Source organism: Thalia democratica, chromosome 4, assembly GCF_965202585.1.
Source record: "Thalia democratica chromosome 4, ktThaDemo2.hap1.1, whole genome shotgun sequence".
NCBI classification, from domain to species: Eukaryota; Metazoa; Chordata; class Thaliacea; order Salpida; family Salpidae; genus Thalia; species Thalia democratica.
The window spans coordinates 28,430,051-28,457,059 of NC_139168.1; the positions used below are offsets into that span (position 1 = coordinate 28,430,051).

At 26.8% G+C, this 27,009-nt stretch overlaps 1 protein-coding gene across 3 annotated transcripts in view; it reads left to right on the forward strand.

Moving 5' to 3' along the window:
• Positions 1-27,009, forward strand: part of LOC145833709 (CLIP-associating protein 1-B-like) — a 46,319-nt gene that overhangs the window by 2,275 nt on the left and 17,035 nt on the right. For 2 of the 3 annotated variants that reach the window (XM_082940858.1, XM_082940860.1), the window contains exons 4-19: positions 1,549-1,652; positions 6,882-7,064; positions 9,944-10,041; positions 10,546-10,640; positions 12,827-12,898; positions 13,384-13,428; positions 17,659-17,799; positions 17,960-18,111; positions 18,479-18,627; positions 19,321-19,456; positions 22,586-22,791; positions 23,280-23,368; positions 23,870-23,936; positions 24,632-24,702; positions 26,074-26,202; positions 26,541-26,666. In XM_082940858.1, coding sequence (XP_082796984.1) covers positions 1,549-1,652; positions 6,882-7,064; positions 9,944-10,041; positions 10,546-10,640; positions 12,827-12,898; positions 13,384-13,428; positions 17,659-17,799; positions 17,960-18,111; positions 18,479-18,627; positions 19,321-19,456; positions 22,586-22,791; positions 23,280-23,368; positions 23,870-23,936; positions 24,632-24,702; positions 26,074-26,202; positions 26,541-26,666 — 1,863 coding nt within the window. The remainder of the gene's footprint in view (positions 1-1,548; positions 1,653-6,881; positions 7,065-9,943; positions 10,042-10,545; positions 10,641-12,826; positions 12,899-13,383; positions 13,429-17,658; positions 17,800-17,959; positions 18,112-18,478; positions 18,628-19,320; positions 19,457-22,585; positions 22,792-23,279; positions 23,369-23,869; positions 23,937-24,631; positions 24,703-26,073; positions 26,203-26,540; positions 26,667-27,009) is intronic. The other variant, XM_082940859.1, reaches the window with a different exon arrangement.

The following is a 27,009-nucleotide window of genomic DNA, read 5'->3' on the forward strand; positions in this document are numbered from 1 at the left end:
CAAATTATTTGTAACAGATCCTTTTCTATTCTATTTTTGGATGTATCTGTTAAAAAACGTTTAGTTATATAAGGCATAAATTGTTAAGAAAAATAGTTTTTTAAAACAGTTAAGTAATTTAAAAGTTTTTTGGAGCTACAAAATTTTCTTTTATTACAAGTTGAATCAACAATAAATTTGTGCAAGTACTATATAATTATAACTTGAATATTTTTATTTTAAATATTTTGCTCGAATTTAGTTTTTTATTTATTTTATAACATTAACACACTTTTTAGCAATACTTTTTAAATTTAAATTTAATAGTTTATTTAACTTTTTAGCCTCTCTTTGGTGAAACTTTAGTTAATAAATTTTGTTTGTAACACTTTTAAGATGCTTTTGTTCCAGATTTTTAATACCAAAAAATTCACATATATTTTTATTATTTTGTCTGTTATGTATTTAATTTTGATTATGTTTAAAGTTGATTAAGGTTAACATTTTTTTTGTTAAATTCTAAACATACTTTTTAATGATACCTTTTTAAATGTTTTAAGTATAATGATAATAAATGATCTGTTTAGCTGTTTATTTAACTTAGCCTTATAAATAAATATAGAAATATAATATTTAAGGATATTTAATTTTCATATTAAGTTTTGTTGTGAAATTTAAATAAGCAATAGATTAGAAATCATAAACGTTGGTTATATGTTATTAGTTAGAAAAACAAGTAATGAAACAGAAAAAAAGTTTACAATTAGTGAATAAGCTACTACATTCAACTCTCACAATACTAAACAGTAGCAATTAAACAATTAAAAAAATATTTTTTATATAAAATTTTTATTCTTAATATTTAAAATTTAGTTTTCTAAATATTTTTAAATATTTCAAGGAACATTTCCTGAAAGTTTGAAAAAGTTATCTCAAAAAACGTAGGAGGAGATATATTTATAGTGAAATGGTCTTTTTCGCCTTTTTAGTTAGCGCCTCCCATAAGAAACTTATTGTAGTCTCCGTCTTTGACTGGCTATATCTCAAAAATTATTTTGATATTTAAAATTTTTTATTAGAAACTTGTAGATTAGTTAATACTCAACGAAATAAGATCAAATTGTGATATGCCCTTAACTTTATCTTTTATATATTTAGTTATTTACATACTAGTTTTTTTTGGGTGCAGAACCAGTCAAGTTCTAGAAATTCAAATTCCGACAATTCAAATTTTGATATTTCAGAAATATTTTTAATTGTTTTTCTTAATAAATATTAAAAAACATTTAACACCATAATCTTATTACTGAGACCTACTTGAGCTTTTTTTCAAATATACATTCTTTTATGAGATGTGTTTCTTTGAACATTGTTTTTTTTTTTAATTGTCTTAAAACCACTTTTATCAGGACCGCAGCACAAAAAGTGGTTAAAAGTTCGTTTCTTGCTGCCAATGAACGCGCTTCTTTTCCCTGATACTTTCGGATTCTTCAAAAAAGAAGCGCTCGCATTGGCAAAACAACAAAAAACAATGTTTAACTACAATAATGTACATACAATATTTTACAGTCCAGTTGCAACTGGTGGACAGACTCGGCGACCAGAAGGAACAGGTCAGGGACGCGTCCATAACGCTGCTGGCGAATATAATGGAGGCCAGCTCCACCCCGCAGGTAATTCTGTTTGTTTGAACTATGCAACAACTTGCATTGTCAGCTATATTTCTCAAGCATTTTTTTTTGTAAATTTGAATTCATAAAAGAAAATTTTCTCAAGGTAATACTTACAAAGTGAGTTATCCTATCACAGCTTTCAAACATGTGTAACTAAAATGTTAATCAAAACTTTTGTATAGTTTACCTTAAAATGATTCTTGAACTCTTACTATATTATTGTTCAGTCATAAATATAGTCATTCAAGTTTATTTTAAGTAAATCTATATTCAGACTTTATCCATGAAGTTTAACCAGAAATATACTGTTAGGGTGCACGACTATTCAAATTCGGACAATTCAAATTCCGACAATTCAAATTCTTAAAAAAAATTGAAAGGGCCACAACTAAAAAAGTATTGTATATTTGTCAAATATAAAAAATACATATGTAAGTCCTATTAATATCTTCAAGCAATTTTTTTCTTTTTGCAAAACATTGAATACTTTTTGGTATATGGTTTAAATAAAGTAAAAAACAAAGTTATTTTTAGTAGTTTTAAAATATCTTAAAAAGTATTTAAGATTTTGCAAAAAATAAAAAGTGGCTTGTAGATATTAATAAGGTCTACATAAGCATTTTTCATTTTTCTCAAATTTCAATTATTTTTTGAGATATAGTCTTCTAATTATTTTTTTAAGAATTTGAGTTGTCGGAATTTGAATTGTCCGAATTTGAATTGTCATGTAACCATACTGTTATAAAATTTATATAAATCATTTTTAGTACTATAATTTTCTTTAGTAATGCACTTAGGCAAGCTTGTCTTAACTAAAGCTTTACTTTATGGTTGATGGTTTGTTTAAAATATAACTTCATGCAAAGTTTCGTTCAAAATTTAAAAATTAGTTGTAAATTCGTACTAACTTGTTTATATCACATGTGTTTATACACAAACAAAATACTCAAGTTTGTGCAAGTTTTTATTATTCATTTACAACAATACATAAGTAACTTGATCTTACTTGAAATTATATATAGAACAAAATTTCACAAAAAAGCATTTTTAAGAAAAGTTATTTACACTAGAATAAAAGTATTATTGAAGTAATTTTTGTACCAACAATACATAATACCGTATAATTTTAAGATGTGACTATATAAAAAAATATAACCAAATTATGTTCGAGCATTAATGAAGCGATAACTGAAGCTTATAAATGCATGAGTAAATGTAAACAGCGGGATTAGCAGCTAATGCGAATAGCGTTGTGGCCAAATTGCATGTGTGTAAAATTTCAAGTGCTTTTACAGCGCCATTGTGTATTCGCATGCTATCTTTGTGTATTTTCACATTTTTGAATGTGACATTTTGTACTTCGATGTGCTTTGGATTTAAATAGTTCTTTAGATATTTTCTTAAACGTTAGGTTATTTTCCTGTTTGTAGTTTTTAATTTGCTTCGAACATAAAAAAACTTGATGCAATTTTTATAAAGTTCTGGCTTCAATAATTTTTAGTTATACGCTTTTGTTTTGCCGTTTGATAACTTTGTTATGATTAAAAGCACATTTGTTTTTGTAAAATTTAAATACAATGTTTTTGATAACTTCTATTGTGTCATTTGATTACTCATTTTGTTCAAATAACTTTAGTAGTCACAACACTAGCCACAAACGCTTAAAAATTTAGAATAAAACTGAATAAAATGAACTAAAATCAAACTTAAAGCTTTGCCAATTTAAATAACATGCGATTAAGTACATATGGTTTAAACTAGTATTAACTTGGTTTTTTTTTTTGGTTTTCAAAAATTAAAAAACTAGTAAAACTACGTATAGGGATTTTTTAAGTTTATTTAGTTATCTAATAAATATATCACGAAAAATCAATTATACATAAAAATTAAGTGAGAATTATATATTAGTAAACGTAAATAAAAACTTGAATTTTATTCTATTCTCTAAACAATAGTATTACTTTTAATCCTTTTAATATGAACGTAGTATTGCAAGAAATGTTGATTCATAAAATTAGTTATAACGAATGTAAAACTAATAGAAAAAGTATTAATACATTTCTGGTAGTTTATTAACATAAATGTAATCAACAAAAAAAACCTATAATTTTAATTTAAACAAGTAAAAGAGTAAAGTAAATTGAACAACTCAAAATAATTCAAGTAATAAAAATATTTAAGTATGTTAAAGTTGCTGCAGTTGAAAATATAAGCAACTTGTAAAATATTTATTCAAACAAGCTTCTAACGACTGGTGCCAAAAATGTAGTAAAACATGACTGTATACATAGTAGTATGTGTACATCACAACATTTGATATAATTGGAGATTAGCGTTGAAATAAATTACAAATTAAGTGTTTACATAGTGTAATTAACTTTAATTAAAAACTATCATTTATGCAGAAATACTATTAGCTCATTGTGTAGAATAATGATTTAAATATTAAACTTGTTCACTAGGTATTAAACATTATTCAAATAAGCATATCTTAACACGTGTCTAGGAATCAACTTTTGAAACACAATTATTGTTTTACAATTTCCAAACACACAAGTGTATTGAATAAAACTACCATTCAAATTACTTGGTTAAACAAAAAACACAACTGCAACAAAAGCATTCCTCTGTGACAAAAACTTTTCTGTTTGGACTGCGGTTGTTTTCTGTAGTATTTGTTTTCCTCACAAGTTTCAGTTGACTTTGAGAGATAAGAAATAACTTGCTGTGCAGCTCGTTTTGCTGGTTTGATGAAAGAATTTTTGATAAGTTTGTTATTAATTACATTGATAATTGCAGTTCTTTTTGTGAATATTTATTGCAATTTTTTTTACGAGATAAACAACTTAGAAATACTCACTTAATAACTTGAACTTAGTATTCAAATTAAAAATTACTTAAGATGTTTTAGTAATTTTTCAAACGAGTTTGTTGTTGTTGTTGTTAATACCTTTGCTTGTCTTTCTTTGTTGTAAAGCTCTTATTGTCTGCTTCTTTCATCGACGTTACATAATGCTAACAAATCATTAAAGCAAGTTAGCTATTGACTTTTGTGTTATTGTCTAAAGTAGTAGCATTTGGTTTAGTTTGTACAAAGATTAAAAAAGACACTACCAAATTTAATATTAAGAAATCATTAGCTTTTTTCAAAAAACCTTAAATCAAATGATTAAATTTATAAACAGTATAACTATTGTGCCTGAAACTTGTTAAAACACTTTAATATAAAGTTGAAGTTGTTTGGAGAAATGATTTTTGTTATAGTTGCTAAAAATAATATGATCAAATTTTAAAATGTTAATTTTCTTAGTTCCACAAAATTTAATGCCCGTTGTGTGATTGTTTTCTTAGAATGTCTCATTAATTGCTATATTTGTTTATACTTAGCTGTTTTGTGAAGGTGTTACTATATTACGCATACTTTTTATTATATGTTTTTTTTGTTGTAGCTGTTTGATAATTTTGTAGTAATGATGTTTAAGCTTTTTATTAAGATTAATAGATATGTATTTATTATGATACATAATATATTTTTCATAAAAAGAGGAAACTAAACTAAGTTTAATTTTTTGATGGTGAAATCTTCAATTTTTTTTTCGGTTTTTAACTTATTTATTAGAGTTGAAATTTTATTAATATATAAAAATCTTATCCATTTTTAAAATAACACCAGTACATCCAAAACAGTTTAAATAAAATATATTGAAAGAAAACTTTAATTACAAATAAAGGATATTTCTCGTAGTGTTTAAAAAACTAAAAAGCATGTTTTTATTTACACTAAAACTAATTAAAAATGTTAAAAGAACAAAAATAACTTCTCAAGCTGTTTATTTCTGTTTTTAAACATTTACACACAAGTCTAATTGTCATACAACCTCAAATCAAATTAGCTGTATCATGGTTGATAAATTAGGTGATTCAGAATTAAAATCAATAATCTTGGTTTGATTCAATTGATTTTCTTCAAGAAAGATTTCTTACAACTCAGTGTGATTTTTTATTATGTAATATGTACTATACAAAACCTTTGTTTATAAATTTTTGTGATAAAAGTTTAACAGTTTCAAGAACATTTTAAAGTTCACGTAAAATATTTAATTAATGTTGTTTCATTTTCTGTATAGGACTTTATTCATTTTCCATGTGCTTTTTATAAATAATGTTTTAATTAACCACATTTAGCTAATCATAAATGAAAAAATTAGCAAAGAATTCTCTTACTCATATTTATAACTTTGTTTATTTTTGCTCAATTTTTTTTGTTGCGTATTTTATGCATAAAATCGTTTACATTTAACCTATGCCACAGTAGAATATAAAATTTAGGTCTTAAGATACTTTTAATTAAATAGGCTTTTAAAACAAGAAACCTCAAAACATTTAATAAAAAACTTAAGTTTTTCTTGTTGTTATAAGTAAATATAAATAGTTTTCTAAAACGATTACAACAGAGATTATAATGTGAACTACATATATACTACAAAGAATTCAAAATAGTAAGAGTTAGCTTTTAAAATAGTTAAATTAGACATTTCAATATTGTAGAAAAAAAGACATGAACAAAAAAGTTTAAAATAAACTGTTACAAAATTTCTGTATAATACTATAATAATTACCTTGATTTTTTTTGTGGAAATATAAAAACTTGTAATATTTGTAAGTTATAATATACAATATAACTTAATACTAATTAACAAACCAACAGGGGATCTCAACAACAGTTACAAAGTGAAAAGCTGTCTAGAAGCTCACAATAAAAAAAACTTTAAATTGTTTTAGATAAAAATGTCATCGATCAATTAATTAGGCTAAAATAATTAAAAGATAATAATAAATACCACAAAATACAAGAGATAACCGTAAATAAATATACTAAAATAAAAACTGATGGACTGGATTTTTTTAGGAATTTCTACAGCTGTAATACCATTGATCAGTTTGTTTTTACTAAAATGACCACGGAATTGAAAAATGACATCATATTTTCGCAGGAGATCTTGAACAAGCTGTCGAGTAACAACAAATATTAAAAAATAAAACTAACTGATAACAGATAGGCGTATATGTTGTATTATTCGGTGAAATGATATTGATCAGTATATTACACCATCATATTTTCGCAGGAGGTCTTGGACCTCTTTTTAAAATATTCTCCACAAGTATAACATCATGACTATTATGTTTTACTCAATTGGCAGCGGAAAAATCTCTGAAATATTTTCGCAGGAGATCTTGGACCAGCTGTCGAGCAACAACAGCGGGGGAATATTCGCGCACCGGGTGTGGAAGGTGCGGGAGTCTTCGTGCAGGATACTCATCGTTGTCATGCGCAGGTTCGGCAGCAAGAGCCTGCTGATGAGCAAGCTGCTGCCGCTCGTCTGCAAACTCGTGTCCGATCAGCACACCCAAGTTGGTTTAAAAGTTTTTCGAAACTAGTTTTAGTTGGGTTGTTATTAGAAAACATACCCAAGTTGGTTTTTTGTGAATAGAAATATAATGTTCCTACCCGATATTTTAAGTTAGTTAATTTTAACGCTCATGTTAGTTGAAAGACTTTTGAAAATAAATTAACATACTTGTGTTTGATCAGCACACTAAGTTATTTTCAAGATTTTTTATAATAAACTAGTTTTTATAAGTCATAATTTTAAGTATAATGTTCCTACTTGAGTTTGTAAGGTTGTTAATTTTTGATACTGCTTATATTAGTTTTTTGTTTTCAAAATTTTAACAGTTTTTATTAGTTGTGTGTTTAAACGCTTTTATAAATCTGTTGTTTGTTTTGTTGACCTTATAAAAAATTGCTACTTGAGGTTATTTTGACCACAGCAAAATAGTTCTACAAATATGATTTAATGTTTGTTAGAACCAAATATTTAGATTTAAAAATGTTATGTTATGTATTAAATATGTAGTAATTTAATTTAGTTTTTTTATTTTTAAAAAAAATTTATTTCATTTAATGAAAATGTTTTAAAACTTTAGTAAAAAATAAAATTAAAGCTTTAGTACCGTTTTGTTTTTTACATAATATAAGTACTGTTATCAAACATTGTTTTTATGTTCCTTTTTATGTAAATTATTGGTAGTATTTGATATATAAATGTTTTCTAATAAGTACAGTTAAGATTTAAAGTTAACGTTTTCAATTATAAAATGTTCTAAAAGCAGTATCAAAAACATCTTAAACTTAGATTGTTACAACTCAACAAGTACAGTTAAACGGTTTTGACCGTACTCAGGGTTGCCACTTCACTTGGAAAAACCTGGAATTTGACAATTTAGGCAAAAAAAACTTGGAAAAACCTGGAATTTTTAAGAATTTTAACATGTCCAGTAGTCAAAAATTTGACTCAAAAAATTTATCATAAAGATAAAAAAAATTTATCATCACCAAAATTTTTTTATTAAAAAACACATTTTAAGTGGCTTTACAAGTATCTTTTCAATCTTTTTATACTATTTAACACAGTTTTTTACCTTAAATTTAACCTAAAACTAAAAATAGACCCAAAAATGTGTACTTTTAAAAACCTGGAAAAAAATTGAAAAACCTGAAAAAAATTTTGAAAAAACGAGTGGCAACCCTGCGTACTACAGTGAAAATACGAATTGAGTTGAACAAATTACGTAAGAATGCAATTTGTTTTGTAATGTGTTTTTAGCAAGAAATATTGAGTAGTTTAGTTTAGTAATTTTTTTTTTGGTTTTATTTAATGTCATAAATGTTTTATGTTAAATCGTTTTATTTAACAACATGCTTAGAGAATTTAGTGTTGAAATAATTTTTAGTAACTAATTTTGATACAAACTGTTTGCTAGTGCATTTGTGTGTGTTTAGCTTCAAAAATCACGGCAAAGCTTATTTCGGTATTTATTTGATTAAAGATAAGTTTTATTTATAAAGTTTATTCGTAACTTCTTTGTTTGTTCTGTGAATTTTGTTAGTTTTTATGATTTTTTTATGCTTATCAATCACAAACAAGTAACAAAAAGACAAATGTCGCAAACAAAAGATAAAATCATTGATTTTTTGATAGATTTTCAAGAAGCTGCCACAAAATACTGTTTTTAAATGTCACACGTTTCTACAAGTTTTTATCTTGAGTATATTTTAGTTGAGAAATGAAGGTAATTTTTGCAAACAACACATATATGAAATATGTGTATGTTTCTCTAAATAAGTTGTGTGTAATTTTAATACATTTTTAAGGAATATACTTCTAAGTAAAGTGCTTTCCTTTCTAAACTGTATTTTAAAAATTTTACTATGTGATTTTGCTGTATTGAATTCAAATATACAAACAATAAAGTGTACTACTGTCTTATGTAATAAAATGAATATTTTATTTTTAAATTTCAAATATTTGTTTGTAAAGATAAAAACAGTTTATAAGATGCTGTATTTAAATAATACAGCATTAACAATTATAAGAGAGTGCTCTGTTACTAAACTTGTTTTTATGTGCCTATTCATAAATGTTTGAATAGTTTTGAGCAGAAGACTTTTGCTAAATGTGTTTTTGCAAAGCATAATATTATACACAATTTTTCTCATACTTTTGTGTTATTTGTTTATAATTAATATAAAAAAAGAGTATAATTGACTCTCAAATTAGCTTAAATTTTAAACTTTAGTTTTTTTCTCATTTGTAGAAAGTAAGTTGTTTATTTAGTAGAGGGGGTACTTGATTTTCGAGGGGTTATTGAATGCATAATTGACTTTAAAATAAATTCAATACACTTAAAAAAGTTTAAATTGTAAATAATGTTTGTATGACCGATATTTTGTTACTGTTTTTAGTTTATGTTTCGTTAAAACCATTTACAGTTCTCATTTGCAGTTGAATTATGTAAAAAAAGTTGATTAAGAACCCATGTATAATCACTCTGGCCTTTGAATTTTACTCGTTTCAGTATTTGATAAATTAAAACTTAATCTAACTTTAAAACTGGTTTTGTTTTGATTGGAAGCTATCAAAGTATCAACATTCTGTTGAGTTTAGTGTTAGATTAAAATAACTTTATGAATTAGCTTAAAAATTCACAGAACAAAAATATTTTTTGAGTGTAAATAACTCATTAGGAATCTATAAAAAATGAGAAAATAATAATTGAAGTCCAAAAATAATAATTTTTAGATTTAAGGCGTCTTCATTTATGGGGCTCGGAATTAATATCAACAATCTATTTAGATTCGTAAATTTGTGCTTACTAGCAATGTATCATTATGACGTCACATGTATAGTTATTATGACGTCACATCTAATGTTATTGTGACGTAACAGGTTCGCAGCATAGCAGAGTACTTGTTGGGCGAAATGTACCGGATGAAGGGAGAAAAGGTCAGGAATGACGTCAACAACCAGAATATTCCCCACCAGAAGTTTGTTTGATTAATTAAATTTAATTACTTTAATTTGATTTAGTTTGTTTATTTTAGTTACTATTAAATTAATATAGATATAATTTGATTAATTTAATTACTTTAATTTGATTATTTTAATTCATTTATTTCAGCTTATTTATTTGTGTTTACAGCTGTTTAAGTTCCTAACATAATCTAATTCCTGGCATCTTTTTTCAGATGTTAGATTCATTAAATATACTTTAAAAAAGCTTTAAGTTTTTGCAAATGTAAAAATTTATAACATTTCCCATTTGAAGTTTTTTCTTATTTAATTAGATTTTTTTAATTGAACTCTAGGCGTGTATTTTCAGATGTTTTAGAATATTATTAGGAAAAGTTTTAATGCAGTTCTAACTTATGAAGTTAAAGTTCTGTAGGTGTGTTTAATAGTTACTTTAATTTTATGAATTATTTATTTTTGTTCCTAGGAATATTACAATTTTAAATAAAAGTTTTAATGATAACAGTTTTTTGTTTTAGATTGAAATCTCTAAATGAAAAATTCGACAAAATAGAAATTAACACGGAAGAAAGTTTAGGAGAGGATTTTATTGAAAGCAAGCAGGTATTTTCTGGTAAGTTTTTTTTTGTGCTTGAACTTTAACTATAAAAATAATTGACTCTAAAAACAAGTTTTAAATGTTTTTGTATTTGACGAAAATTGGGTGGTTCGAATAAAATTGAAAGCGGTATGGAAGTTAGTATCGATTTATAAACTAAATTAAAAATTAGTCGCTCCTGTTTAACAGTTTGTGACAAATTTAATTAGTTAAAAGTTTACTGTTGAATTCTTTTAAGAAAGCTGCACAAATTATTTTTTAAAACTTGTAGTTTAATCACCATAGGATTAACAAAACAGCTTAAATAACAAAAATTGAGATCAAATTTTAACTGGTCTAAACTTTATTTTTATGATTTGTCTATACATATTTATATTTGTAGGGTTGCCACTCGGTCAGGAAAAGTCAGGAAATCACTATTTAAATTTAAAAAAATTGACAAAAGTCAGGAAAATTCAGGAAAAAATGGGGGGTTTTGAAAAAAAGTCAGGAAAAGTCAGGAAATTTGATAAAATTTAAAAAAAAGTCAGATTTTGTCAGTTTAAACTTACAAAATTCCTTGTTTTCCAAAGCCTTCAAATGGTAAAAATTAATTAAAAGTCCTTTAAAGTCAGAAAAAATTTCTAAAATTTTCCTAGAAACTTACAAAAATGTTTAATTTTATTTCCAATGCCTTCATCTATTATAAATTAGTAAAATATCCTTTACAAAACTGCAAACATTTTCTATTAACATATTGAACAAGTACCCTACTTGAAAAAGCAGATTTTGTAAGCTTTTTAGTATTGATGATCTGTAGCAAGGATACTTCCATAGTGAAACTGTGATATATACACGAAAGTTTATCTAGCATAATTTTAGAATCAAAGTGTTTTTGTTTAAGTAAATAATTGAATTCTTTATAACTAAGCAGTTAGTTTAGTATTTTATGTAACTAGTTAATGTGTATACTTTACCTCTTTATAATTTTTTCAAAGTTTTTTAAATTTAAAAAATAAGTTATAAGAAAGGTATATGCAAAGATTAAGTTTACTTATTACTTGTATTTTTTGTAGAGTAACTTAAGTTTTTAAAGTAAATAAGAGTATATTTATTTATTATAAATTTTATACTAAATGATAAGATTAAATATTTTATAAATGAAAGTAAAAATAAATGTGTACCAAAAGAAAAGAAATGAAGCCCACAAGTTGTGGCTTGATTTAGAGAAAAGATTCTCTTTAACAAGTGTAGGGGCAGCAGATGAGAGCGATTTAAATAAAATGAGGCAATTGATTTTAACTGCCAAGAAAATGAAGCGGAATGCAGTTCAGATGAAGAAAACCATATCTTCATTAGATGAAGAGGTTGAAGTGCTAATAAAACAACGGAGAAAATAATTTTTAGTACATACATTTAAAAAACAGTATTTGATTAAGTTCTTTATTATTTCAATGTTTTAACTGTAAATGTTCGTTATTGTTTTAAGGTTTTAGTTGTGAAAGTTCCTTATTTATTTAAGGTTTTAATTGTAAAATTTCCTTATATATCGTTTCGTTTATTTAGATACATTTATGCTAGGAAATTCTAAAAAAATTGTGTCCCTTATTGTTTTAAGGTTTCAACTGAAAAGTTTGTTATTGTTTTAAGGTTTTAGTTGTGAAAGTTCGTTATTAATTCAAGGTTTCAATTGTAAAAGTTCCTTATATGTCGTTTGTTTATCTAGATACATTTTTGCTAGGAAATGCTAAAAAATGGTGTCTTTTTTTAGAAAAGCTGTGTTTATAAGGTAATAATACAAGTATTTTGCTGTTAGAGCTGTTTATTGCAAACATCAATCATACTCAGAGGGTTTAATAAATGTACTGGAAGTTTGATGATAAAATTCAGCAAAAAACTGTTGTTTTTAACCTGTATTATAATAAGATTGAAAGCTTTATATAGTTTTAAGTGTTAGATTATGTATTATTTAGAATAATTTAAATTTAAGAGTTTGATTTAGAAATATCAGCAAAAAAAAGGAAAAGTTTAGTAAAACGTCAGTAAAAAGTCAGGAAATTTTTCTCAGCTTGATCAGTGGCAACCATGTATTTGTCTATATAAACAAACATATTTGTTGCAACAAAATTTTCTAGTCAAGTGTTTGGTAAAGTAAATTTAATTACACCTTCCAAGTCGCATATTTAATACTTGATTACAAATATGTAATTATGACATCACAGAAATGAACAAGCATGGAGACAGTTCCTCTGTGTCGTCATACGGCAGAAAAATGAGAAACAACTCGAATAACAGTTAGTTAATATTATAAAAGTTTTTTTAATTAAAAATTAGTTTTGATATTAACTATCTGAAAAAGATGTAATGTAACAAGAAATTTTTTTATAAGTTTTGGTTTTATTTAAAACTAATCAATTTTGAAATTATGATTCTGAAAAAGATGTAACTATAAATTGTATGATTTTATGTAAAATTAAACAAAATCATTTTCTCGTCAATTACTTTAACAGATTAAGTTGTTGTTTGTTTGTGAAATAAAGATTATAGTTAATGGTTTTAATAACATTAAAAACTTATGTAATTAAACAAAATTTATTAAAGACTTTTTGAAACTTAATTAGTTATGTGAAAAAAAATATTGTAAGTAACTGTAACTTTTTTAGTTTATATTTTTTTCAAGTAAACACATGACAAACATAACAATTTACCTGTTTTTTATTTAAGTTGTCTAATGTGCAAGTTTAACTAAAATATTTTTTCATTAAAAATGAATTTTCAGGACTTAGTATTTCAAAAAGCGCTTATTCATCCAGGCGACGATCAGGTATTAAAAAAAAGCGTAGAAAAAAAAGTGTTTATTAAAACTGTTAGATAATTAGAATATGAATTAATATTTTTTAGAAACAATGAGACTGTTGCTGGAAATTGCAAAAAGTCTTATTTTTTAAAATGTTGAAACACACATATTGTTTGTTTATTAGTTGATCTTTATATATTTCCGCAAGTAGTTTTTAATTAGTTTTTATTTTAAGTTTAGCTTTCATATTTGAAATTTTTATTACTTCATCAAGCCCAAAAAGTATAAACTAACTAAATATTTTGAAGTTTATAATGACAATAGACCTAAACTTACTAGAGAACTACTCATATTTTTTGATTACTTCTAATATACATAATTTCATTTATTATATTGCAATCAGTTTTATTATACTAACATAACATTTTTAGTTTGAATTAGCAATTAACAAAATGCGCACTTTAAAGTAGTCAAGCTAATATCTTTTATTAAGATAAGCCTACGTCAATTTTTAAAATATTTTTTTTTATAACTTTTTATTGATTTATTATACTTCTCGCCTGATAGTAAAATCTCGCCTGATAAAAAGTTGATATAAAAGAAGTATCGGTTGATTTTATTTATTTCAGTATTTCACAGCCATAACAAGCATTAATTATTAAGGGGTTCTACCACCAACGAAAAACGTGTTAACAACATATTTTGATTTTCAACTGCTCGCTTAGAATACTAACTTGGATTCATTTTTTATAGAGTAACAAGTCTTTCTTAATGCTATTTTTGCAATTTGTTAAACTTTAGGAGAAAACTAGTATTTAAAGCGCCTTCTTTTATAGATATTTAACTAAAAACCAAAAAATTTCAAAATAAGCTGATATTTTTGTAAAAGACATACTTTTGCAAACACTGAGTTATTTTCAAGCAATGTAGTGTAAGCTAACTTATGTATTTGTATCAAATTTGTTGAAACAAACTCCTACTTTTAGCACAGAACAGTTTTTTTCTCAAGTTTTTGCTAAATTTGAAATTCGTCTATCAACAAGTGTTTACTAATCAGTGTTTCTATAAATTTACAGCTTACTTTGTATTTTTTACAAAAGTAGCTTGGAATATGTAGTCTAATTTTTAGTTGTTTTCCCTATAAGTATTAATTATCACTGAAGTAAAAACTGTTTATTTGTATTTTTATTGCCAAGCCTGTTGTAGGTATTTCAACTTCGATTCTTATCTTTCAATATCTTATTTTTAACTTTTATCATGTAAAGTTTCAAAAATTAAAGTTTCAACATTAGCTGTGTATGATTCTTGAAAATAATTTTCATAAATTTTCTTTTAAAAAATACTTTGTTAAACTAGTTCTAGTATGAGCAATCAAGTGCCTAATTTAATTTTCTCCACTTGTGCTATTTGAAGTGATAATTGATAAATATGTTACTAAAAGTTTTTGTTAGATTTAGAAACGGACTTTTTCTGTCTAGTTGTTTTAGAAATTAAATTTTTCGTAAATAAGTGTCAAAAAATTCACCAAGATCTATAAACAATCGCATAAAACATTAGAAATTATCAAAGCGTATTACAGAATTTTTTTTCTATTTATATTTCTATATAACGGACCTTATCAAAACACTGTGACATAACAATTTTTTAACAAAGAACTTTTCATGTAACTTATTTTGAATATGATGAACTTACTTTTTTGTTCTCATGTGTCAGAAAAAACAGTTAAAATATGTTTTGCATTACTTTGCTTGTTGTTGAAATTGATTTGTGTTCATTTTAGGTGACTCTTAAGTTTAATATCAATTAATTTGCTTGGTTTAAGAAAAGTTTTCTTTTGTATCAAAACTTCTTTTGTTACGCAACATAGTTTTTAAACATCTAAATTTTAATCAACATTTAAAATATAATCTAATGTTTTAAATAGTTTTTCTGGTTGTTAATAAGATTATTTTGCAGTTCGAATTCACACACTTGTTGATAACTTTAAAAAATTGTTTCCAAACTTGTCATTGTTTACTTCAACTTAACCCCTTTGTATCAAAAGGCTCTTCTCAAGCAATATAGTATACAAGAAATATTTAATTTTTTTATCTTTTCAAGCTTTATGCCGATAGATGCACTTATTTTTTCCAGATTTTCAAATTCTGAAAAAAAGCATCTATCGGCCCAGGGTCTTATTTTTAAAATGTGTATACAACAAATAACTTTCAATGTAGCTTTGAATATAACAGTCTAAAACTTGTTTTTTTTTCATTTATTAGCGTGCTTGACAGGCATTATAGTTTACAAATATGCATTTTTGTTAATGGAGTTACTCTCGAATTCACTTATAACTAGTGATGTACCGGACCCACAATTTCGGGTCCGGCCGGACCCGGATCCGGACTTTTTTTTCAAATTAGAATCCGGCCGGAACCGGATCCGGACTTTTTTTTCAAATTAGAATCCGGCCGGAACCGGATCCGGACTTTTTTTTCAAATAAGAGTCCGGCCGGAACCGGATCCGGACTTTTTTTCCAAATTAGAATCCGGCCGGATCCGGATATCAGACAAAAATGGCAATATCCGGCCGGACCCGGACCCGGATAGCGAGTCCCTTACATCACTAGAATAAACTAGCCTGAGTCCGAATGAGGTTTTTAAAAACTGAAAAAAAAAGAACTTTAATCTAATAATAAGTAGAACAGCTAGCCACAAGGTTTACAAATTTAGGTGTTATTTACAATTAAAAAACTGAAATCAAGTTCTTGAACAAAATACACTAGAAAATTACAAAGTATTTAAAACTTGATCAGCTCTAACTCATTCAAAATCTTAAAGAAAACTAGCCTGAGTTTTTATAAAAAACTAAACTAGCCTGAGGCAGTTCAAGATATTCTAAAATTCCCAAAAATTTTCAAACTAGCAGGGTTGCCATTGTTTAAGTCAATAAAACTAGCTAGAGTGAGTATAAACAAGCCTGAGTCAGAATAAGGTTTTTGAAAACTTAAAAAATTACTTTAATCTAATAATCAGTAGAACAGCTAGCAAAGGTTGACAATTTGGTAGTAAAGTTGTGGACTGATTGTGGTACACTAAACTTATTAGTACTACCCATCATAGTTAAATCCTACCTTATTTAATTAATATCTAACAAATACTAAATTATAACTGAGACTACTTTCTATAATCAGACACGACAGTTTTGAGTGATGAATCTTTTATATAAAACACAACAAGAAATACTAGCACATACAAAATTATTGATTACTTTGGTAACACTTTAAGAACTGGAAGCTATTTAAATTTATATCAAAAGAGTTAAAACAAAAGACTAAAAATTAAATTAAACTATTAGTAAACAAAAAACTGTAAAATTTTTAATAAACAATTAAACTATAAACCTTGATTAAATATTTAAACAATTAAACACCTGTTGAAATATTCACTTTTAAAACAAAACACTACTTACAATAAGCATTCACAAAAACGTTCAAGATATCTTGTTGCATCAAGCTACACACCAAACTAACTAACTGCTTACATATAAACTGCCTGTCATGTTCTGATGTTTTGTTGCATCAGTATTTAGTTTGAAATATTTCGTCATATGATTCTCATTGGCTCGTACATTCAACCGTATTAACTCTAAATATTCTCTGAGCTCAACTTTAAACAATAAATAATGCAAGTATTCATTCCAAAGTTTTCAATTTTACAACATATGTAAAGAGTTGCATTTCATGAAATGTTTATTTCATAGTTTAAATGTAAACAAATGTAAATTAGTCACGTGTACAAAATGAGCCAATCACGGTAGGTGTTTAATTTTAACTGACGAAAATGACTCTTATTAATTTACACAGGGTTTGTTTTTGAAAAATACTTTTCAGTATGCTTTGTTTTACTAACTAGATCCGGGTCCGGCCGGATCTCTGTTAGGATCCGGCCGGACCCGGATCCGGACTTTTTTTTTCAAATTAGAATCCGGCCGGAACCGGACCCGGACTTTTTTTTCAAATTACAATCCGGCCGGAACCGGACCCGGACTTTTTTTTCAAATTAGAGTCCGGCCGGATCCGGATATCAGACAAAAATGGCAATATCCGGCCGGACCCGGATAGTGAGTCCGGTACATCACTACTTATAACTTCATATACTTGTTGATAACACTCAAAAGCGTTTCTATAATTATCATTAAGTTTTCCCTTTTGCATCAAAACACGCTTGACAAGCAAGATAGTGTACAAACATAAATTTTTGATACTCGCTAAACAGCCGGAGCCAGCCTGCACGGATCAACCCAGTCTTTGAAGCAAGTGTCGAGCAAGCCCCCTCAGCAAATCAAGAAGCCGACGGCGAGGCCGCAGGCTCCAACCAACAGGAAAGTCAACAGCGCCAGGAGCAACAACAACATCGGTTTGTCGTTGTTTTTTCGTGATTTAATTTTAGTAGTAATAATAATATTAGTTAAAAATGTCTGAAATTAACTCAGAACAAGATAATTTTGTTAACTTTATTTTTAGACAACCTAATAAAGTAAACTCGTATCAGACTCGATCAATAACCATCCGAACAGGCGGACTGGACATGGAGTCGTTCACGTCAGAGTTCACCACCGGCCTGCCCACCATGCGCATATACGGCGGCAAGGACCTGGTTGAAAGCATGCACAAGGTGGCGGATATTGTCAACGACGAGAAGAAGGACTGGAACACCAGGGCGAACGCCGTGAGTTGTTGGGAATATTTATTTAGATTTAAAAGTTTTTGTTATGCAATGTTTATTGGAACACCAGGGCCGACGCTGTGAGTTGATGTTGAAAAAGTTAAATGATGTGTGTTTGGTGTTAAACTTTTTTTTGTATGGATATAAAGCGTTGTATTACTACAATTCGGAGTACCAGGTCCAATGCCGTGCATTGTAATTAAAAATGTTTTAAAGAGTACTTGTTTAGCAGTATTGGTTTTATTTGTATAACTTTATGTATTAATTTTTTAGTTAAGTAAATTTTAAAAACGGTATAACATAGTTTACATGTATAATTTAAAATTCAACATTTTTCAATAAATTTTAACACTTGATTATGACGTCACAGTTCAAACAAATTCGCGCCATCGTGCACCAGTGCTACGACGATCACCACGAAACGTTCAAGGAGGAACTGAAAAACATCGAGACGGCGCTGCACAAGAACGCAAAAGATCTGAGGTCGCAGGTTGTGAGGGAAGCGTGCGTCACAATAGGGTCAGTTGTTTGTTACGTCACTGTTGTTACTATTATTACGTCATTTTTATATTTTTGAAGTCTTCTGACGACAGAAGCACTTACCTTGCCAGATTTTCAAATCTGGATAGACAAGTGCGGCTACCGGCACGGGGTCTATTTTATCAATGTATAATATTAAATTTGTAACGCTTTGTCACTATCCGGTTCGTTGAGTTTTTATTATAAAATGTTCGAGACAGTAAAGAAGCGACGCGTGATGACGTCATAGGGGGTGAGAGAAAATTTAAACTCGAATGTTTTAATTTTGAAGTATGCAGTTGTGTTGAAACTGCAGTTAGAAACTAAAATGAAACATGTATGTAAATGTAGTATATCTGTACCAGTTATTGTTGCTCCGCACCCTTATGTATTAACGCGTCATTACTAATGTAGGTAGCCTTCTGCCTTTCTGTAGATAAATTTAATTTCCCCGATTAAAAATATAGAAAAATAAGTGCGTTTAACGACCAACGGGTTTATTATATTGATATGATACAATAAAAAATTTGATATTTTCATTGATGTGTTAATATATGTATATTATAGATTAACGTTTAGAAGTCTTCTGTTTACAGGTAAGCTTACTTTTCCTAATTTTCAAAATATAGAAAACTAATGTGTTTCCAACCAGGATTTATTTTTCGAACTTGTAACAAACAAAAAATGTCTCAGATACTTGTCGCAAACGATGAAGAACCAGTTTGAGAAGTATGTGAGGCTGATACTGCCCACTCTGTTCAGTCAGATTCCCATCAGCATCAAAATTATCAGCACTTCCGCCATACTTGCCATCAGAACCATACTCAATGTTAGTTTGAATAAATAATTACAGGGTTGCCACTTTACCTGGAATCCTGGAAAGATCTGGAATTTGACAATTTAGGCACAAATAACCTGGAAAAACCTGGAATTTTTTAGAATTTTAACATGTTCAGTAGTAAAATTTCAGTTTGACTCAAAAAATTTATCATATAGATAAAAAATTTTTGTCATCACCAAAATTTTTTTAAGTAGCTTTACAGTACGTTTTCAATCTTTTTATACCATTTAACACAGTTTCTTACCTTAAATTTAACTTTAAACTAAGAATAGATCCAAAAATTTGTACTTTTAAAAACCTGGAAGAAATTTGAAAAACCTGGAGAAATTTTTGAAAAAACGAGTGGTAACCCTGTAATTAGAACCATACTGAATGTCAGTTTGTTATTTTGTGAAAATAATGTGCTATTTAAATGTTAGTTTGAATAGATAATTAGAATTATATTGATTGTTAGTTTCAATAAACAATTAGAACTATACTGAATATTAGTTTCAATAGATAATTAGAATTATATTGAACCTTTGAATAATTAGAATTATATTGAATATTAGTTTGAGTATTTTAAATAATCAGAACTATACTAAATGTTAGTTAAAGTGTTAAAATAATTATACTTTACTGTTTAAATAATTAATGTTAGTCTGAATAAGTTATAAGAATTATATTGATTGTTAGTTTTAATAAATAATTAGAACCATACTTAGTGTTAGTTAGAATGTTAAAATTAGTCAGTTTTGTATTTAATGTTAGTTTGAGTATTTTTATTATCAGAACCATACTGGAGGTTATTTTTTTAAATGTTTTATATAAATAATAAGATCTAAACTTGTTTATCACAAACTTTATAGTTAATGATAGTTGTACTTGCTATTATTTAAAAAAATAATTTATAACTATAACTAATAATTGAAAAATTTATAATTAATGAAGCTTTGATATTTTAAATTGTATAGACGTATGTCAACTTAACTAAAAGCTTATTTTGTTTTCTACTTGGATAAAAACTAGATTTTAATTTTTAGTGCTATGGCACTAAGACTCATGTGTGCGCTAGCCGTTAATTTTGCATTAAAGTTTAATTTGTCAAAAATATTATGTATAAATTTTTAAGTTTTAAATTACTGTGAGTTGTTTGTTTTGTTATACACTTTAAAGTTTTTATTTTTGTGAAGAAAAATTATCTTGAGTTCTATTTTTATAAAAAATAGTAAAATACTTATATAACACTGATATAAAAATAATAGTTTAAAGCCGCTTATTTGAAGTTATGATAAAAAATTTGAATGATTAAATTGTTTATAAAATAATTAAAAATTGACGTGAATAAACTTTATACCTTGACTGGTTTTTAATTAGTTTTTTATTTCTATATATTAATTGGAGAATGGGTATTGTGTACAAGGTTTAATTAATTACTACTTGCTTTAATTTAATAACCTTACAATTGATATTTATTGTTTGTATTTCTATAAAATTTTTTGTTTTTTTTTTCTTTAAATAAAAGCATCAACATTTTTTCAGTTTTAAATGAAACTTAAAAATTAATTTTAAATTCAAAACGAAACATAAGCTAATTGAGAATACTTTTTTACATTTTTATTTTTTGTCAAGAATTGTGTTTGCTCGAAGCTTTTTAAAGTTAAAATAACATCGGTTTGAAATGCAACTGTGTTATTTGAACGTGTTTGAATGTGCAAACTTTATCTGTAGCTCCCCCAAGCGTACATAAAATTCAACAACAAAGTACGCTAATTTTTTAAAAGTTACTAAACAGTAAAAAAACTACATAGTAGATTCAAAATCATATTTTAAAGAATTTAGACTACTTTGGAAATTAAAATGAAAGTATTTTTATTTAGAGTTTGTATCTTTTAAAAGGTGTCTTAACCTTGTTTTTAATTTTGAGTCTAAATAACAACATTTTTATAAAGAAGGTTATAAATTAAAATGCTATGTTGTTACTATCAATTTACAAAAAAACTTCATGTAGTACTAACAATGTTTAAATTTTTTTTAAACCTCTTTTTTTTTACTTCGAAACAAAACCATAGAGACAAATTATAAAAAATTATAAAATGTATTACAAGCTCATTAAGTTTAAAGATTTTGTTAAAATACTGCTTAGAAAATCTTTTGTTTGTATAAATAAAATAAAATTTTTCAGTATTCTGGTTAGTATTTTATGTAAGTTTGGAAATACAATTGATAGAATTGAAATATAAAGCAAAATAAATAACTTGAGTATGTATGAGCTGTTTTTTTTTGTCGCTGGTTTTATGTATACTTTTATAGTCTTTAGATATAACTATATTTTAGAGTTTAAAACAAATCGTGTGCACACTGCGTCTTATGATATTTTTTATGAACAAATATTAAAAAATAAAAAAAAGTTTTAACTAATACGTAGCTGTTTGAAATAATGACAAATAAAACGTTTTTTTTTATTGATTTTTCATTTTTAGTTCTTTCAATGGTTAAATATTAGTTTTGACAAATATTATATTATTTAAAGGTTAAAAGTACGTCGTTACAACTTGTGGTGATAACTTTAAACTTTTTATTAACTTATTGGTTCCCAGAACACACAGTATTTTATTTCCATTTATTTGTTTTATTTATTTAGTTATCTTTGTGCTTTTTGCTAATGAACGCACTTATTTTAAAAACTATTTAAAGTATGACAAACAAATGCCCATATTGGAGGAAGTTAGATAGTTGAAAAAGTATACGTAGTCAAAAACATTATTTAAACTATAATTTAATTTAATAAAACTTTTTTACATTATGCACAGCAATTAGTTCTAATCTCGTTTGCTTAGCTGAAATTTACTGTCTACGGTTTTTAAAATTAGTTAAAAGAAATTGTCCGTTAGGTGGAGGTAAAGAACTGAAGACAGAAAGCTGTCAACAACTCTCTGAATTCCAATTCTTTGCTTAATTGTTTTATTTTAATGACATTAAAGTTTTCTGCCAATAGACGCTTTTACCTTCCCAGGTTTCAAAAGTATGGGAAGGTAAGTGCGCTTATTGGCCCACGGTCGTTTTTTTTGCAGATTTTTGAACTTTTTTCAAGAACTTTTATAAATACTTAAAAAATTTATCCTGCTTCACCCACAGAACACCCAGCACCACCGCATAGTGCCGATAGTTTTGGAGAACACAACTTCAAAGTCGGTGCCCGTTCGCAGGTACACCTTCGCGTTCCTGCACCAGATGCTGCAGTGGCCCGCCGCAATGCTGGAAAGGAACATGCAGCACTTGAAGCAGGCCGTGCTGAAGGGCATCGAGGACGCGGATTCCGTGACCAGGGACGAAGCTCGGAGGTTCGTTAGCATGTGATTTTAAATTAGTTGTCTGTGTGTAATTTACAGTATATATTAGTATTGTTTTGTCAGTACTTTTAACCATCACTGCGGAATTCACTAAAATAATTCTTTATTAGCTCAAATAACTGATTGTTTATATAACCAGAGCTATTTTTAAAATGTTTTTTGTATATATGTCACTGCTTGCTTTGTTACAATCAGTACAACCTAGGGTGTTTGTGTAAGCATTTTAATTAAGTTAGTAATTTTATTTTATATTTCATTCACATTAATAAATTTTTTGTTCAAATTTTGTGGAATTTATCAGTGTTTAGCTTTGCTTGCTAACTGAAGTATTTTTCCTTAAAGTTTTAAAAATTTAGAAAATTAAAAACATTTATTAATGAACATAAGTCCCTAAACTTATTATGTTGAAGTTACAGTGGTTAGTATTTACAGTCTATTCAAAATAAAATAAATGAAATATTATATTCCGTTATTTCCAGCTGCTGGTACACACTGAACTTGAGTTTTCCCCGTGAAGCCGACGAAATATACAACAAATTAGACGCCAGCAAACAGAAAGTTCTCAGAAGTTCGTGTCTATTTTGTTATCAATTTTATTATTTAATAATACCACAAAAAACATTATATTGATTCTTGTTAATTGTCTCAAATGTACACTCTTTTTTTGCAGATTTTTAAATTTGGGAAAATAAGTACACTCATTGGCAGAGGCTTTAAATAACAAACTGTCCAATGAATATTGTATTAATTTTGAAAAATTTGCTGCAACAAGCGTGTTTGAAAACTTTGGATTTAGCTATTACTGTGTGATTTATAAGTCAGAATTTTAAATATTAGAACATTTTCATTCAATTTAGTGAAAATAATTTTACTAGCATCAACTTGTTTTGTAACAGAATGGTAAATTTTCAAACTTATTCTAAACATTTTTCTATAAGTTGAAAACTGCTTGTGTACGGTTGAATATTTTTAGTATCTGTTTATATATTTTATATTTATTGTCTTGTCACAATATCTGTTTAACATGACTTCAAAATATTTGTTTAATATGACGTCACAATTAACACAGACACGTCACTGAAGCCGTCTTCTTCGAACGACAGCATCAGATCGACTTCTACCACAGGCTCAAACTCGTTAGTTTATATAATTGATTAGTTTGTTCTATATGGAGATATAAACTAATTCCAGTTTTGATATATCAGTTTTTGATAGATATAAAAAAAAACTATGTTCTACTATTTTCGTTAATTCAAAACATATGAAGTAATTGTTAGCTTTCAAATAAATATAAACAATAGTTGAAAAATAGCAGTTGTAAACATTTAAAACGATATAACTTATGTTCGTTGGTTAGAAAAATGATTAAAACACTAGCTCTAATTTGTCAGTTAAAAAATGTTTAAATCAACTTTCTTAGTTTTAGTTAAAACATAAAGATATTAGTTAGCAAAAAAAAAATTAGGTTTCAGTTTATTAAAAAGTTGTAGATAAAATAATAATGTAATCATTTAAAAAAAAAAAGTAAAAAATACTCGTTTTTTGTTAGTGTTTTTTAATTTTAAAAATAAAGTATCTAGAAATTCACAGAAGTATTTAGTTTAAATACATAAAACTGCTTATATTAATTTAAAGTTTCTTAATTTTTTAAGTATTTTCTTTTTCTTAAACATTTAAAACCGCTACAAGCCGTATACGTGCCAGAGTTTTCCAAGTTTAAAACTTGTTATTATCAAAGTTTGAAACTCGTTACATACATATTTCAGAGCCATCCTATCAATATATATTGGTAGTGTATAGCTTATCACAAAAACTAATTAATATTTAACAGCAAAAGAAGCATGCTACCTCCAACGAGAGTCCCAGCCGCAAACAGAACTAATTCTGCTTCAAACACAGGAGGTTAGAGTGTTTTATATATTTTAAATTAAATACAGTAGTTAAATAATTTAAATTAAATAGTTGAGCCCTTCCATATTTTTTTTTTCAATACTTTTTCACTGCTACAAATACTCGAGGTCACTAAAATAACTAAAATAAGTACTTTAATTTTAAATAGTACAACAGTATTCAGCTTTGAATTACTTTTTGTTTTGAAATAAATGCGCCATAAGCCAAAAGGCCTTAAACTTCAACCAATATAAAAACTTTTATAAACATATATATATTTATTCTTTCAAAAATATATTTTACAAACTAAGCTTCGGTCAAAGACCTCGTCAGTGCTTAAATAAATCTAAAAAAATATATGTGACAGTCATGGAAAATAGCATTTAAACAATTAAATCAAAATAAAACCAAATTATTACTGAAAATTTTTACTTAAGAAACTAAACAAATCAAATTTTAATATTAAGACTGAGTTTTAGTCGAAGTTTAAATTTTTAGCTAAGTTTTGTAATCAATATAACAACAATAATCAAAGCTGTATGTAGCTTTCTTTTTTCTTCTAGTTAACTTACAGAGTAAACATTGCTTAAGCAAAAGTGTAATTAAAGAAGTGAGCTTAAAATTTAATTGAATTTAGTGTAGCTTATTTTAATTGTGACGTAATTATTAAATTTGAACAATCTTGTGCTTTTAATCGCTATTAAAATTTAAAATCTCGCTCAAACGCTTTATATGAAAGCTTATAGTTAAAATAATTTTTTACCTAAATACAAAACAAGTTAAATTATGATACTAAGTTTGAATTTTTTGCAAAGTTTAAATTCTAGTTAAATATAAAAATCAAAGAACAACACAAATAATAATAGTAAAAAAAAAATTGTGTACAGCTTTCTATTATCTTCTAGTTAATTTTCAAAGTAAACATTGCTTAAATGAAAATAAGGGTAATAGTAATAAGTGGGCTTAAGTTAAAATGCATTTTAATCAAGCTAAATTTTATTGTGACTTGAATAACATAAATTTAAGTAATTTTGTACTTGTAATAGTTACGAAAATTTGAAAATTTTGCTTGAATAGTTTAGAAAAAAAAAAAAAAAAATTTTAAGAAAATTATAGTTACAAAAATTAAAAAGCATGCACAAAACCTGTATTACGAGTAATTTAAGTTTTGAAGTGGAGTTTTCGGAAGTGCGGGCAGGAATAAAAGAGTTCGTACCGTTTGTTTAGATTATCCCTTCTGTCTGCTTTAGCGATTTATTTTCTTCGGTCAGTGGGCGTGCTTCTTTTCCGAGATTTAAAAATATGAGATAATAAGTGCGTTCATTGAAGACTTCGTTGTCTTGTAATGAACAACTTGAATAATTAAACATATATTGTTTACAGCGCGCAGACAGATGAAACAGCCGACAAACTACCAACTGACGCGAACGAGGAGCGAAATTCACTCCCCCTCGGTAACAAACAGCAGAAACAAGATGCAACACGTTAAATCTAGCGGTTACGGAACCGTGGGTCGGTTTTTGTTGCGTCATTTTTGAGGACAATGAATTTTTTATATACTTTTTTCGGCCCTGCAGTTGTTTTGAACAATTCGTTGGTTTTAAAAACTGTTTTTGTAACTGTATTTTCTAACATCACGTTATGAACTTGAATCTTAGTCGTAAGTCTAGCGGTTACAAAACTAAGGTCGGTTTTCAACTTCGATGAGTTGTTTGCATACTTTTTTCGGCACCGAAGAAGTTTTGAACAACTTTCTAATTTTAAAATAACTCTTTTAAATTTGTTTTCGTCACTAATTATTCTAATTTTACAATTTTTTCCCGTTTAACCAATGAAACTGCTTCATTCAGGCCGAACAGCCAGAGTCCAACCAGTCAAATCGCACAACCAGCTCCAAGTAAAAAGGACGACGCCGGCTCCGGCTAGGAGAAGCAGGACCATGGAAATATCCAACAACTATATCACTAATAAAACGCGTTAGTTTTTATAAAAGTTTCGAAATATCTAATAACTACACAAGTTTGTTTAACAATAAAATTAATTGCAACTTTTTTGGGTTACAATTTATCAATTGTAAGAAAAAATTTGCGGTTCATTTCAAGTAATTATTAAAATTTTCAATGTTAGTAGCTTTAAATTAACAAAAAGACAATAATTCTACTTAAATTTAAATAATTAGTATCTTTTGATAACAAGCAGACTATCATCCAATATTATAGAATTTGTAATGACAAATTTCTTTATAAAATTTGAAAGTTTTTGAATTTTATATAAATCATAAAAAAAATCATATTATTATTTTTACGTCTTTCATTAAAA